This window comes from Siniperca chuatsi, linkage group LG4 (genome assembly GCF_020085105.1).
Source record: "Siniperca chuatsi isolate FFG_IHB_CAS linkage group LG4, ASM2008510v1, whole genome shotgun sequence".
Taxonomy (NCBI): Eukaryota; Metazoa; Chordata; class Actinopteri; order Centrarchiformes; family Sinipercidae; genus Siniperca; species Siniperca chuatsi.
The window spans coordinates 23,441,302-23,457,324 of record NC_058045.1 but is presented as its reverse complement, the minus strand read 5'-3'; the positions used below and the strand labels follow the sequence as shown (position 1 = coordinate 23,457,324).

Here is a 16,023-nt window from a genome sequence, read left to right as displayed (position 1 = left end):
ACCCCGCCGACACACTTCTCATACCTTTTTAACTCCCCTCCCCATCCTCCTCCAGTTTTTTGTCACTTACGTTCTCTTTCTTCTCAGATTCTTCCTCTTATGTATCAATCACTTTAAGTCATGTACCTGTGATGAGTGCACCCTCAGCTTAGCTGTTCTTTGCTGTTTTATCCATGCAGCTCCCTCCATTCCTGTAACTTTCCCATTGCTGTTCTACACATTTTCTTCTCCCTCACTTACTGACATCACCAGATTCGACAGTGAGCCAGGCAGCCTAACACACACCTACACACCCACACTCTCCCACACATACACACACTGCCCCCCACACACTGTGTCTCTGGGTTATATGTGAATATTTTGAGGATTTTGCCAAAATATTTTATTATATTAGCTCTTTAAATTGTTTAACAGAAAATCGTTATCAGCTGGCCTAATTTATAATGGTCACACTTATTGTGATCATTTTTGCAGTTTGGTGTCTAACACAGACTTCTTGCTGACATGGTGTGTGTGATAACTGTTATGTATCATTTTGTACTATGTGTCCTGTCCTGTTTGTTCAGTACTGATCTGTAATTGTAGGCTTATGTATGTCTTAAGTGTTACTTGCCAAGGGGCTGCAGGTGAAAATGAGCTTTAAGCTAACTGTGGTACGATCCATCAAACAGTACCATTTATGTCTGCTGTACATGACCACTTACAAATAAATGAAATTAGTAAATACATTGTGAGTGGGCGGACAAATTATACCAAATTATTGTTATTTTTTAGCATGATTTGATCATGAGTCCCCTTATGTTGCAGTTTAGCTACTGCTGGAAATATCCCCATTGTGCATTTTGTTATGACACAGACTTGCTTTTAAGTTCCAGTAAAGTTGAAGCATTCTCATTCATAGAAGATTCATTCAGTGTAAGTGCCACTGCATCTTACTGTGGCACTTACATTCTTATTCACATTTGTGCAGTGGTGGAATGTAACTAAGAACATTTACTCAAATACAATTACAATGTTGAGCTACTTTTACTTTACTTGAGTATTTACATTTTCTGCTACTTTATACTTTTACTCCACTACTCTTCAGACGGAAATATTGTACTTTTTACTTCATTACATTTATTTGATAACTTAGTTAGGCTACTAGTTACTTTGCAGATTCAGATTATAAATACAATACAAATATAAACACAAATATACATTATTCTAAAATGGGCCATTCTGCATAATGAGTACTTTTACTTTTGGTACTTTTGTACTTACTTAAGTGAGATTTTGAACGCAGGACTTTTACTTGTAACAGAATATTTTTGATCTGAGTACTTCTTCCACCACTGCATTTGTGTATTAAAATGTAATTAAAAACGTAGCGTACAAAGTCCCCTGTGGGTCTCTCTGAAAGGTCCCGTACAGTTTCCGAGCAGCACCTGAAGGCAGCAGCAGCCCTCCATCAGACCCACCCCTCCCTCCTCCCTCCATCCGGCTCCTGGCTGAGTGAGCGGCCCGGCCCACAGAGAACAGCACCGTGCCCGGGGGGGCGGTCGAGAGCAGACGGGCAGGTCGCGTGGGTGTATGTATGTAGCCTGTGAGCGCGCGTGTGCGTCAGTGTGTGCCTGCCGGTTTAAGTATGGAAGAGTTAGCCCGAGAGAGCATCAGCCTGCTGGCTTCAGCCTCAGCCAAGCCACCGCTGAACGTGGTTGCCGGTCCTCGGCTTGGCTCCATGGGGGCCATTTTCATCATGCTGAAATCCGCCCTGGGCGCCGGGCTCCTCAACTTCCCCTGGGCCTTCGAAAGAGCCGGGGGCATCCGCAGCGCAGTCACCGTGGAGCTGGTGGGCATTTTTTGATATCAGCATTAGACTATAAGAAGATATTTCTACTCTTAGAATATAGCGTTTCTCTGCATCACTGAGTTCTGGCAGAGATCTCAAAAGTTGATGCAGCCAAACTCCTTTTTTAAAGGTTATTTATCAAAAGTATGTTTTTATATTTATTTTTATTGGATGTTTGTTGTAGGGAAGATGCATCTTATCTACTGAGGTCCACTGAGATCAATTAAGGAGATTGTGATCTGTTCCACCTGACAGGAGAGGCCATGTTAGACTTGACCTTAGCACCTTTTTAGATTCACTTTATCCTTATCAGTCTGACTTTTCTTCTGTCGCTCGCCTCTTTTCCCCAGTCTGTCACTCACACCACTGCAATATTGAAATCGTTTTGGGTATTTTCATGTAGCACCATCTTTTTCCCTTCTGCCGAAACCAGAAGTCATTGTACAGAACCTTTTCACCCCAGTTGTTCATCACTTTGACCCTGAAAATTGACACGAACGTCTGTTTGTCATGTGTAAAAAGTTCCCAGACTCCCCACAAATCCACGTTTTGTTTTTGGGTCTCCCATGTGGATGAGGGAAATTCTGCTGGGGAACCTGCGGACTCTAGTTTTGGAGTAAGCCATGCATTCCTGTTTTACTACTTTTGTATAACTCTAAAGATCAAACCACTGTCCAAGAGTTGGATAGAGAAATGTAAATCATATCTTTATTCTACCGGTGTCGCTGTCCTCCTTTCTAACTTCCACTGGATAAATCACCTAGCAGTAGAAACAGAGGCATTCATTTATTTTATTTTTTTCTGGTCTGTTGTGTTTAAAAAGTATTCAGTTCAGTATTTCTGCTTCTTTGATGCTCCTTCCTTATCATTTGTCTTCCTGCAGACTTTGGACAAAATAAGGCTTGAATGTGTTTTTAATATACATTCTGTGTCCTCTGTTGTGTCAGTTGTAATGTTACGTAGAAAGTCAGTTTTTTTTTGTTTGATTTGACACCCTTATGGTTTCATTGTCATGTTCTCCATTTCCAAAGCTGGATGTGAAATCAAACAAGTGAATTATCTTGTCTTAAGTTACCAAAACTTCATATTTCAGTGACAATTTAAATATTTAGTTCAAAGCTGCATGTATTGATTTTTGGCCACTAGAGGGCAGTTAAGACAGTTAAGTCTAATTAGCCTAATTTCACGTAGCAACATTAGCATTCATTTACTGTCATGTTTCTGGCCACCAGAAAAATGTAACTCCAATATTTACTCAACTTTTAACTTTGTTTTGGTCTTCACAAACTCCTTAGAAAAATAAGCCTCTTTAGGTGCTAAATGTTTGACTAGCTAGTTGCTAACTTTGTCTGTCTGTTGTCTGGAGCTGGACGAGTGTGTGGTAGATTTATCAGAGCTTCGTTGATGGCTACAATTTTTCTTTGGGTAGTTGGATGAGAGCGGTGAGAATGAACCATACAATAAATGTGCTGTAAAAGCAAAACAGTTAGCTGAACTCGAGCTAGAGCTCCTTGGTTTTACATGCAGTGCCATTATGAGCAACCTCTTTCACACTACAATCTTTTAACTCTGTGTTATCACAAGTATTAAGTCAGGCTTATGTTTTTTTTTTTTTTTTTTTTTTAGAAATGCATCACTTGGGCTTTGGAAACTTGTGACAGAAAAATTATATTGTACTATTTATATATTAAATGATTCATTGAAAAAAATGATAATCCAGATTAACTGATAATAACTAATTAGGCTAAAAATAATTGAGAAAACAGGGTCATAAGATGTTGGCTCTCCACAACCCTCCACAACAGACACAGACACACACACCACCCTCTTCTGAAATGAATCCTCTACATCTTGATCTGGGATGATGCCCTGCACTGCTCAATACCTAAAGATGAGTAATTTTAATGTATATATTTAATCAATATCAGCATTAAAAATTGGTGCCGGTCAGTCTCTGCCAGTAAACATTTAGCTGGTTGTCCACTGTTAAAGAGCTCTGATGTGGTTTTCCTCCTATAATCTCTTAAAAAAATAAAATAAAAAATAAATCCTGGACAGTGTAATTGGTGCTGAATGAGGTCAAATACCTGAATCTGAAGGATTTTTTTTTTTTTTGACTTCCCAGTTAGGCCAGGTCATCCCATTACACTGCAATGATTCTAAATACCCGACTGAACACTTGACAGTGACTCTAGAGCTTAATTGGATCATAGACTTTTGTAGTTTGTGTCCGAGCATGCTCTTTTACACTCTTCCAAAGTCACTCCCAGGTGTTTCCCCTCAGATCTTCTTAAGACCTTATTTACATAATTGCTGTCATTTGTATGTCCATGTAGAAATGGCATAATGAAATAATTCCAGACTTTGACCTTTTATAGCTGTTCAGCAGGGATCTCTAACCCTGAAGTATATCTCCTCTCCAGTGTTTTCCCCTTCTCTCTGTTTAGATTGTGTAGCAGGTTTTCTTATTGTTATTGAGGAAACACTTTATCTTCCACACCTCTCATTAGAGTTCAGTAACTCACTACTTCTTATCAGCATATTAACCCAGAAGACACTGACATTAATCCTGATACATAGCAGGGACGGAGGGGTAACCTCCTAGGCTGTGAAGGCAATTGCTTGGCACACGTCTTATGTAGAAGTTTAAAGGGTCTGACTGGAAAGTTTAGAACGGTCACAGATGGCAGCTGTAGAAAATGGGATAATATGGTAAGGTTAGGCCTGTCAGTTCATCTGTATCCCTTCCCTTTTCTCTATCCCAGGTCCTCGGCATCCAGAGCAAGCATTTGTGAGGGCACAAGGGTACACAAATTACTGCATATTCTATACGGAGGCCATCCAAATGGTTCCTATCCTTCGTATTAGATTTCCTCAGTGTCATTTTTCACTATCAGGTTCTTTCACAAAAGCACTTTTTCATTAAATAGGCTTGTGACACTGCTTTACAGCCTCAAAATGACAAGCAACCATCCCAGGCATTCAGTAGTTGTATTAGTGTCATTTGTATTATTAATCAAAACTGGATGCCATAAATTTAGATAAGCAAAAACAAAAAGATGTGAAGCCCAGACCAGACAGTGGGGGAAAAACAGTTTTACAGAAAAAATGTGAAACTTTGATGATGATCTGGACTTGTACAGGCAAACAACAAACGACTATTATCTTTTACTTCGTCAACCTGTGCATCACTGGTGGCCTCCGCCCAGGGACCACAGGTGGAAATGTTTAGCTACATCTGGCACAAATGTATCGTGCATTGTCCCTGGTAAATAAACAATAAAATAAACAAATAAATAACTATGCTCAATCTACAGTCTATCTAGAAGCTGTTTTCATTAAAGAGACTGCTGTACCTGCTAAACATCACCATGTTAGCATTGTCGTTGTGCGTTTGTTAGCATGCTGACGTTAACTCAAAGCACTGCTGCTTTACAGCCTCCCAGAGCCGCTAGCATGGCTATTGACTCCTTTCCTTTTTGATACTCGGTGATACAGACATTTTTCAGGCAGTACCTTAAAAGCATTAAGGTGGTATTATCCCTATCTGGTGGTATTATCTAACAGAGATAAATAGGCTAAAAGCAACACACATACTGCATCAGTTTTCACCAGGATTGTCTCATTTTTCTACAAATTAAAACTTCAGCCATCAGAATGATTTGTAAGATGCTACAATCACATACAAGTTCTACATAAGGTGGCTTTAAGGTATTTGTTTGTGGGTCGTTTGGTCTTGATGAGTGCAAAATCAGTGTTGTTTAATTTGTACTGTGGCAAATTGGTGGAAAGACCCACTGAGGCAAAATAATACTTTGAAGCTATGAGGTCAAAACTTCAGTGTGTGCATAAAGATATAAATATCCTGCCTTAAAATGTCTCAACTGTTTCTCTTAGCTCCATCATTCTGCTCTCCCTCATCCACTCAGGTCTCTCTCGTGTTCCTGATCAGTGGTCTGATCATCCTGGGCTACTCCTCGTCCATCAGTGGCCAGTGCACTTACCAGACGGTGGTGAAGGAGGTGTGTGGGCCGGCCATAGGTCAGCTGTGTGAGATCTGCTTCGTCTTCAACCTCTTCGTGATCTCTGTGGCCTTTCTGGTTATAGTGGATGACCAGCTGGAGAAGTGTGAGTTGGAGAGTCGGTCGAGTGTGTGAGCATTAGCACAAAGTACGGATTTGTACTTTTTTTTTGTGAAATCTTTTTTAGCTTTATCATTAATATTCATTTTAGTAAGTAATCCGTTTGAGTTTAAACAGACCTGCTTTCTGAAATGACCTGTAGTGGAATCCATGAACCATTGAGCTGCTCTAATGTGTGAGTGCCAGGTCATTGGGAAAAGGAAACATAATGTGGCCATGACCACTTCTTTTAATTGGAGTCTGTTACCTTCTTGAATTTGACTTTGAATCTGTTGGGGTTTTTGTTTTGTTTTGGTAGTGGACCAGCTGGACTATTTATCGCTGAATTTAAAAACCGGATTGATTTGCGATCTCTCTCTCTCTTCTTCCTATGTTAGAGAGGTTGAATCCTCTGTGCTCTTGCTTGGCTTTTTTCTCCTCTCAGTTAAAATGGAAAAAGGGAGGAATAATGCAAGACTAATCTGAAGCAGATGTCTTTTTTTTTCCTGTCCACATCAGTTGCATCAACAGGAAATTAGACTTTTCATGATCCTCCTTAACTTTGGGACTGATCTGATTATTTTGCATTTTCTATGCTTCCTCCAGTAAATGTTTACGTCTTGTGTGTTCTTGATTACCTGTCAGTGTGTGGCTCCCTGTATGAGCTGGTGACTGGTTTGCCAGAGTCCGAGATGCCGTACCACTTCTACACGGACCAGCGCTTCGCCCTGGTGCTACTCTGCGTCCTCCTCATCCTGCCACTGTCCATCCCCAAAGAGATCAGCATTCAGAAATACATCAGGTCAGGTGTCACATGTGGGAGTGCAATGCACGTGTGATTGTGGCAAGCCACGAATATCCAATTACATGGTTTAGAAATAAGACATAGCAGTACAGAATATTAGTGTTCCTGTCAGTTTTATCATTTTGGATTTTAAGTAGTTTTTCATATCACATTGATAGTTTTATTTACATTTGATTATAGTTTGAGCGTGGGTTTCGTATAGAAACTGCTTAGTTATTATTTACTGTTCATGTTTACCACAGGCTGATTCCTAATAATTTTGGTGACCACTTAGCCTGTTATGTAGCTCGACCATCAGCTCAAAATTCCCTCTTTACCAACAGTTTGATGCATAATAATAATAATGATAATAATAATAATAATAAAATAACTCAAAAGCTAATGGCCAGATTTCCACAAAATAAAATGAAAATTTCAATCTTTCATGGAAATATAAATAAAATTCATGCACATTCACGCTCCCCTTAGGATGAACCCTATTCATTTTGGATGCTCCATGAGCTTTTCTCTGTGTAGTGCCTCCTACGCTCCAAAATGTCAAATTTATACTCAACATATCTCGTTTGTGTTATTTCTGCCTGAACCAGGCGTTTTGACTCTGTCCTCTCACAGTGTTCTAGGCACTCTGGCTGCGACCTACCTGACCATTGCCATCATCATCAAATACCACACCACGCCTTCTGTTCTGGGTCACATCACCCCTCTCTACAGCAGTGGGTATGTATGTGTATATCTGTGTGTGTGTGAGTGTGTGTGTGCGCGCGCGCGCGTGTGGGAGGGGACAAACGATGGATCCAAACAATCTTATTTGCTCCACTGGTCACAATGGCTAGTGAACTCAGTTAGTCTTGAGAGTCGATGTGTCTAGTTACAGACAAATTGGTTCCATCAGGAGTGCAATGCTGTAGTCAACAGTGTGTTTTCCTCCTGTTTATTTTATCAGGTCATTATTTGTTTTATTATAAAGACCGGTAGCAAGGGGAAACGGCTAGCTAAACCTAGCTGTTTGTGAGTTTTAAATGTGCTGGTAGGTGGGTTTTGTTACCTTTGGACAGAGTCAAGCTAACGGCTTCCCCCTGTTACCAGTCTTTATGCAGAGCTAAGCTGGTCTGCTGGCTGTAGCTCCATATTTTTAACGAACAGATATGAGAGTGGTATTGATGTTTTCGTTTAATTCTCGGCAAGAAAGCAAATAGCTGTATTCTCCAAAATGTCAAACTGTTCCTTTTTAAATTTGTTTTGCTTTCTTGTGATGACAACAGAGTCTGTAGCTGTCAAAATTCTGTTACAAAATTATTTTCTGTGAATATGTGCTTAGCAGTCCATATTTACTGTTGTCTGCATGACTGACGCCAGGTGTATAATCTGCCTTCAAACCTCAGCAGTGGGTGGAAATGAAGTAAGGAAAAAAGAAAGAATTATAACAAAATGCTAAACAGTAGGTTTTTATGTCTTTTTAAAAAAAGTGTAATAAATGTAATAAATATACTTACTCACCAGAGCATGTTCATGTTGCATGGGGTTGCTTCCAGGAAATATGACTGCCATAAGTCTTAGCCATAAATCTGCTTGAACCCAGGCCACCAGGACAGACAAAGTAGATCAAACCACTCTGCTCCCTCCTCTCCTTGAACCCCTGTGTCACTGTTAAGACACTCTGTCTGGCTCACTGACTTACCTTGGTTGCTCTTGTCAGCTGTGCACCTGTGATTGACTGATAATTCTATAGCAAAGTGCCTCTAAATGCCACGGCATTATGAATCGTGCCCTAATAATAGCTTATTTCTTCTTCTTGTGGCATTAGTGAACTTTAGAAAATGACTCTTGTGTCTCCTCCGTCTCCTGCATGTGCAGGATCAGCTCCTGGGCCTCCATGTTCAGCGTCATCCCCACCATCTGCTTTGGTTTCCAAGTGAGTGCAACAATTTGAAATGTATTCATGTAAGATCCTTTAAGACTTGGTTAACACGTGTTTGGAACATCGTGCTGTGATAAGGCTGGAGGCCACTGAGTGTGCAGCTGTGTGTGGGAAGGTTTATGTATATGTGCGTACTTCAGGAGGGAAGAACTGTCAAAAATTGCAAATACATGCACGTGACTACATTAATAAATGATTACCCAGCAAGTAATAAACATATCTTTCTCACTTACAGCATCTAGCCTTGCAGATAGTTTGGGTTTTACAATTTTATTTCTGCCTCCTCCCCAGTGAAGGTAAATGGAATTTCATTTGTGTTGAATGTTAAAAATTCAACAGCTTTGTTACTTTCCAGAAATGGGACCCCCTTAATGGTTCATTCTCATTACAGCAGAAAAACGAGGCTTCTGTGCAACACATGCCACGTTGGTCAGTGCAGTCTTATGGGGTAGTGGGGGAGTCCATGGGATTGGGATTGTAAATTCTTAGTTAAGTCCTGAGTATGCTTGAAAAGAACCAGTTTGTACATTGTACAACAACCACATCTGAAGGCAAAAGTGTTGATAGCTGTTCCGAAACAAACAAGAATTAAAGTGTTAAACCTTTGGCTCTATGTGGCTTTGCACAATGCATCACATACAGCTGGATGGGACTAGTACCAAATAAAAAACACACAACATACACAGCAACAGAGGAGGCAAGAGCTAAAGATGTGTATCCAATGTGGTGATGTGTATACTTTACTCTGGATTATCTAGACCTCACTGTGAACAGTTTCCATTGGAGCTACTTTCTACCTTCTTCTAGAAGAAATAGCCCATATGAGAAATGGTGACAGCGAAGTCTTTGGAATATTTCAGTATAATGGGGAATCTGAGTCTGGAAAGACACACTGCTGTTTGAATTTTTAAAAATGTAATTTTTCAGTGCTGTGAGCAGCACAAACAAAATTCCATTCACCTCCATTGTACTGGGTGGAGGCAGACATTTCAGAGACAGATCTCAACCTGGACAAATAAAACCAAATGCATCTGCATTGCGAGACACTACTAAAGAGGTAAATGAGTGTGTGCTGAGTCTAGTGCTTCAGCATATTTCTGTGTTACAAACAATGGCAGACATTGAAGTGATGCACAGTGGGTTTTCTCAATAATCTTTAGGACCTGGACTTTTTCAGGAGAGTGTGTTAAGTATAGTGTAAAGGTCAGCAGGCCTGCACAGCCTGGGGCAGCTGTGCTCTGCAGGAGCTCGGCAGAGGTGAGCGTTTCAAATTTAATAGCAGGGCAGAGTACGGGAAAAAGATCATTCTGTCAATCTAAAGCAGGACAGACTGATCAGTAACTTCCCACGTTGCCAAGGTAACCCCTGAGGGATGCTGGCGGGATCTAATAAAAGGAGGGGAAAGTGCAAAAGGACTGATGCATGTCCTCTCACACAAACACACACAGAGAGGCGCACTCCCTCAGGGTGAGTGATTGCCCTGCAAAGGGCTGAAAAGAGAGCTGATGAGATCCTGAGAGGAGTGGAGAAGGGGAAGGCAGGAAAGGGGAAGTGAGATTTAAAACCGGGCGATGGCAGATGGGATCAAGTGGGGACAAGAGTCTGTATCGTGACCCCTGTGATGGTTTAAATCTCCCCATTGTGCCCCTCCGAACCCATAGCCTTCATTTAATTCCCTATCTCATCTCAGTGCGTCACACCGGCAGGGAGTTCAGAGATAATAAGACCTCTGGATCCTCACCCTGCACTATGTGCTCCAAACAGATGAGAAAAATCCAAGGTTGGCGGCGAGAGAGGCACACAATGTGTCTGACCAACAACTAGTCCCTATTTTATCTGTTAGTGGCGCTGTATTTAGTCTCACCCTGGAGTTTATGCCAACCAAACACAACAACAGTTATCAGATATCACCTTTAACCAGAGAAGAGGAACTAGTACATGAAGTCAGCTGCTGTAGTGATCAGTTGGAATCGGAAATCTTCATTCTCTGCACTGATTGCACATTTTTTGATTTGTCAGTTTACTTTCTTGTCTGTGTGTTTGTTCCAGTGCCACGAGGCGTCCATCGCCATCTACAGCAGCATGGAGAACCAGCGGCTCTCTCATTGGGTCTTCATCTCTGTGGTCTCCATGGTCTTCTGTCTTGTCATCTACTCCCTCATAGGTCAGACAGGTTTCCACTTCCCCTCTCCTCTGACCTGTAGGATTAAACCGCATTTGCTGTTACCACTAGTAACTAGGTGTCGCTAAATCAACCAGGACTGCCACTTTAAAGGAGAAAATATGCAATAATTAAGATCATTGTATATGATGGAATAGGGACATTAGAATGTGCCAAAGGCCACAAAATTTGGGCTTTTATGGCCAAAAATTTTCTCTGGGGGGCATGCCCCCAGACCCCCCTAGCTGGCTACGTTTTCCTACTGGCTGACTACTCCATATCCACGTGGAAAGCCCTGTATGTGTGTTTGTTGATTTATGTTGTATGTTTGTGCAGAGTTGGCTCATTTGGTCATTGTTTGTGAGTGAAAATCTTAGTTTTTCCATTTGGCTCCATATACACACCACATTTGTTGTTGATGGATAAGGAAAAAGCATCCTTCTTTTCTCTGTTACAGGGGTTTATGGGTACATGACATTTGGTAAAGAAGTGAAGCCCGACATTCTGATGTCGTACACCAGCAATGATATTATGATGCTCATCGCCAGGCTGCTGTTCGGAGTCTCCATCATCACCATCTTTCCCATCATCCTGCTGCTGGGCAGGTCAGAGGCACAGGCTTAGTGAAATCATATCACTTTAGTTGAATCTAAGAAGACTCAATCTGTCTCACTATTTCACTTGAATTAAATCACCCAAAGTGAAGATAAAGTTTAAATATAGTTTCCTACATGATAAGTCTTAAATTTGGCCTAATGTGAACGCAGGATTTTTTTTGATAAATATGAAAGAAGTACACATAACCTCTGACCTCCTTTAAATTCTCTGCCTGGGTTACAACATTTACTTAATGCAGAAAACAATACAAACAAACAAAACACACCCGTTCCTGCACATCAGATCAGTGATCCAGGACCCCTTGCTGAGCTGGCGCCGGAGACGTGACGGCATGGTGACGGCGGAGTTTGAAAGCAGCAGCCGCTATGTGCTGACAGTCCTGTGGATAACAGTGACACTGCTCATCGCCACGTTTGTACCAGACATCAGCAAGGTCGTCAGTGTCATCGGAGGGATCAGCGCCTTTTTCATCTTCATCTTCCCGGGTAACATTCTGGTTATAGCTTCATATTCTCTCGAAAGTGTTGCAACGCATTAACCCTGGGATGTGTTTGAACAGGACTCTGTCTGATGTTTGCCATGCAGTCTGAGCCAGTCTCCTGTAAGACGAGGTGAGGAAAAAAAACTTAATTTAAAAATGTTAATGTAAATGTATATCAGGGTGGTAATCCAAAGAAATACTCAAGAGACAAAGAATGAATGTAGTAAGATAGGTTGAACTGCCTGAGTGTGTGTGTGTGTAAATCAGTATTTTCACTCTTACAGAAATCTTGAACATGCACAGTTTTATTCTAACAGAAACTTTTAAAATGGGTTCTTGGTCCTAAACTGTCAGTAAAATAGTTTTTGCCCTGGTAGTAGTGGGTCTGAGGATGGTGACGTCTTCCTGTCAATTGGTCTGTTTGTCCATCCAGATACTTTGACTCATTCAGATCAAAGATATATTGACAATCACTGTCAATCACGGTATGACAGGATTCTTACTTATACGTATTTGTGCACCATTTCTGCCCATGTGGGACTGCAGACAGTGAGTGCTCCAAAATGAGCTGCAGGAGAAAGTTTCTCCTTGTACACAGTAAAAATTTAAATGTAATGTGCAGATGGCATTTCTTCACATTCATGCTTACCTGAGCTTGAACACTGCTTCCTGTAGTGCAGCCTCAGGTCTGATTGCCATGGAGTTTACTGAGCACATTTATGCTCCCACAGAGATGAACCCTTTTCGATTTCAATGACCCCTTGACTCTAGCGCTACCAACTGTACAATTATGTTCTTTTCCACTCCTGGTAGGGCTCTACAAACAACAAAATCATCAGTAAATCATGTCTCCTGTTCTCTTTTTGCTCTTTTGCATTTTAGGAATGTAATGAACGATGCAGCCTATAAGGCCTCCTTTTAGGGATTTAGACATTTATTCTTGATTTCCTGTCAGTCGTCTTAGGCTTGTCATTTCAGCACTGATGTAATTTTGACAAATGCTGGAAGAATGATGCATCTTTGCACTGTTACGGGGTCAATAAGAGCTCAACAATCACACCCACTTCACACAGTGATTTACCAGGTGTGCAGAGGTGAGCAAGTATGCAGGGATTGAACTTCTCTCTCAAGCTCTTTTTTTAAAATTCTTTAGATAATCGCTTCTGCCATTTTTGTGTGTATGAATGAGTGCAACACTATGAATGCCTTTTGAGGGGAAAAATTGTCTGAAAGTGTGTGCCGTTATCCTTCAGGCTTTTCACCCTGGCTTAGAGCGTGGCCATTCAGAACAGCTATAAACACTTTTGCTGTTGTACATGCTTGTTCATTTTGAGCATACCTTTAAGCATTTTAAAGAATTATTTTAGGGTGTTGTCATTTATTATTCTGAACTGCTATGCCATCAGTCTGAGTTTTTTTTTTTTTTTTGTAGGTTAGGTTTACATTGGGCTGGAGGGAGAGACATGAGGCAAAGATACTGCATGAGGTGAAAGGGACAGATTAATGCCAGTGTTCTGAAAACAGGAAGTTAGTTATTGTAGTTTGACCCACTGATTTGGCCACTCACCACATAGTCAGCAGCAGTGACTGTGACACACAGCTCATGGAGGTGATTAAGGTACTTCAAAACGCTTCGAGCCTGATTGCCGCAAATTGAGTCAAAAGTCCCCCTCCTTCTCAGAGTTGTAAGTCAAATCTGAACACAGACATGTTACACATATTTTAGATTCCGTGTAACTTACACTCCCCATGGATACCAATATCTCAGATGTCCATTGCGTATAATCTGCTTAGAAATTATAGAAAAAGAAACTTCTTTTAATTTTATTTAGTATCAAAGTAATCCAGTGATAGTTTTCTGTACATCCATGAGTACACTGCAGTCAGTAACTGCTAATAGCTATTTCGGCATACTTGTAATGGTACCGAATTGCCAAAATGCAACTAAATATAGGGAAAAAACTGGGGCTGAAGTTGTAGCCCACTGCTAACTGACTCCATAATTGACGGGGGTTTTGGGGGATGCAGTTGTCTCGATTTTGTCTGAGGGGGTGCCCAGTGTCAGACCTGGGATAGACCAAAGGGATGATGCATGAAACATTCGCTTCAGTTGTTAGATTTCTCTGTCACTTGTACCTTCTCCTCCTCTCCAGAGTCATCCTCACAGTTTGGGGAGTGGTGACCCTGATCTGCGGAGCGTTCATCTTCGGCCAGAGCACCACCATCGCTGTCATGCAGGTCCTCAGAAAGATCTGACTGTTAACTCCTCACTGATCCAAGGTTTTTTTTCATGGAGACATTGACTTATACTCTTCCTTTTCCCCTCCCCGAAAGAGCCCATGGTGAACTATGACCGCCATGGGCTCTTTAAAAATGGACATGACCCCTGAACAATCAAGAGCCCCTCAAAACCTGCAACTTATGGCATTTACTACAATGGACTAAACCCAGTAAACAAAAAAACTCCCTCCTTCAGTGTAGAGTATGTTACTTTTATTTGGGTTAATTGTTCTTAGTTGCAACCTGGTGCCATACTGAGATGATCTGATTGAAATCCTCAGGTATTTCTTCTGTTTGTTCTTCTGTAGTTGATTTAGTCGTTGCTTTTATAAGTGCATATTTGTGCATATCTTATTAGACATGCCTGTATTTAGAAAACATATACATACAGTCTCTGGGTAAGATGAAGACCCTTAAACTGATAGGGTGCTTTAAACATGTTTGTCACTGTTTTTATTTCTCATATTCTTGACCGTTATATTTCACTGTAATTGTGGCCAAAAACCAGTTAGAACACTGTAGCAATGTGAAATTAAAACTTTGCCAAACATGGTGCAGTAAACCAGGAAAGCTTAAACCATTTGCAGTCTGCATGCTACCACCAGACTATGTGATGAAGGATGTCTGACTGGGGAATATTCACAAGACCTGTTGGTATCCACTGTAGAGCCATATAAGACCGAGTTGACAGAGGTTGCTTGAGCATGCCACAAGCCAAGGGATGGGGAGGGAGGATATAGATGTTTCTGTACATGCAGATGTATATTTGCATGTGTAAATAAGTCTTGTTATCTTTTTGTATGTTTATTAAAGGAGCTGCATTCTGATATTTGATTAATATGTAACATGTGTAATGTAGTCATGTTAACAGCGAATATTGAGCTAATATGAAGCCCCCTAAAGGTCATGGCGAGATTTTTTTTTTTGAGGACTGCTTTTGCATTCCCTTGCAATAAATTTTGCGTTACTTCGCAATACTACTTCCGTTCCTTCCTCCTCCTCCTTGTAATGGAAGGTAGCGTGGAGATTCTCAAGTTAATGCATTTAGCATTGTTTATGGACACCTCACCTTAGGCGATGTCCATTGCACTGGGTAGAAGCTGTATGTGCCTCAATTATTGCACCGCACCACACCACAAGGCAACAGGCCTTCTACCAAAACCTGTTTCAGCATTGAAGGTTATTTTAATTTGTTTTGTGCAAAAAGTTTTCCAACTTGCGTTAGTCTGCATTCCTGATGTATCTATTCCTGATGTGTCTGAAGAAGAATAGTATTGCGAGGGAATGCAAAAGTAGTCCTCAACAAATTCTCGCTTTGACCTTTAGGTGGCTCTGTGAGTTAATGAAAAGATAATTGAATAAAATAATTTTTATATGAAGCCTTTGACTGTGTCTGTTTGCTGTTTTAGTATACATGTGGCAAATAAACCCCAAATAAGGTATCGGCGAACCGTAGCCACCAGTGAACCCGCCCATTGAGTTGAGCTCCAAAAATACTGGATGACATCATCAGGGTTACTTCCTCAAATTTTAGAGTTCCCACCAGAGCCACAGCAGACGTACTACTGTTTTCACAGGCTGAGTAGGACTAATGGTGTGTCCCAAATCCATACCATAATAATTGTACACAGTATGTACTACATACTACTCATAATGCTGTTTTAGCAGTTAGTATACAAAAAAATCAGCATACTTCATCATCTACATCACTGCCTATTTAACCTCACAAATAGACTACTTTTGATACTTAAAGTACATTTTGCTGATACTGTACCTGTAATGTAGGACTTCTTACAGAGTGCTTCCTC

The 16,023-nt window shown here is 40.9% G+C and overlaps 1 protein-coding gene across 1 annotated transcript; it reads left to right on the top strand.

The window, feature by feature from the left end:
* The first annotated feature begins 1,470 nt into the window (after positions 1-1,470).
* Positions 1,471-15,594, top strand: slc38a8a (solute carrier family 38 member 8a). Its single transcript, XM_044191982.1, has 10 exons — positions 1,471-1,831; positions 5,761-5,959; positions 6,598-6,754; positions 7,370-7,474; positions 8,612-8,669; positions 10,725-10,839; positions 11,294-11,441; positions 11,737-11,939; positions 12,014-12,065; positions 14,089-15,594. Exons 1-10 carry the CDS (start codon positions 1,628-1,630, stop codon positions 14,189-14,191), a joined length of 1,344 nt encoding a protein of 447 aa, XP_044047917.1. The 5' UTR covers positions 1,471-1,627; the 3' UTR covers positions 14,192-15,594.
* The last annotated feature ends 429 nt before the right edge of the window (positions 15,595-16,023 follow it).

Bases quoted from the DNA above. Each gene is read 5' to 3' on its own strand.
- slc38a8a (XM_044191982.1), top strand. From the start codon at position 1,628: ATGGAAGAGTTAGCCCGAGAGAGCATCAGCCTGCTGGCTTCAGCCTCA. The intron at 5,960-6,597 runs GTGAGTTGGAGA...ATTACCTGTCAG, and splicing joins GGATGACCAGCTGGAGAAGT to TGTGTGGCTCCCTGTATGAG. The intron at 12,066-14,088 runs GTGAGGAAAAAA...CCTCCTCTCCAG, and splicing joins CCAGTCTCCTGTAAGACGAG to AGTCATCCTCACAGTTTGGG.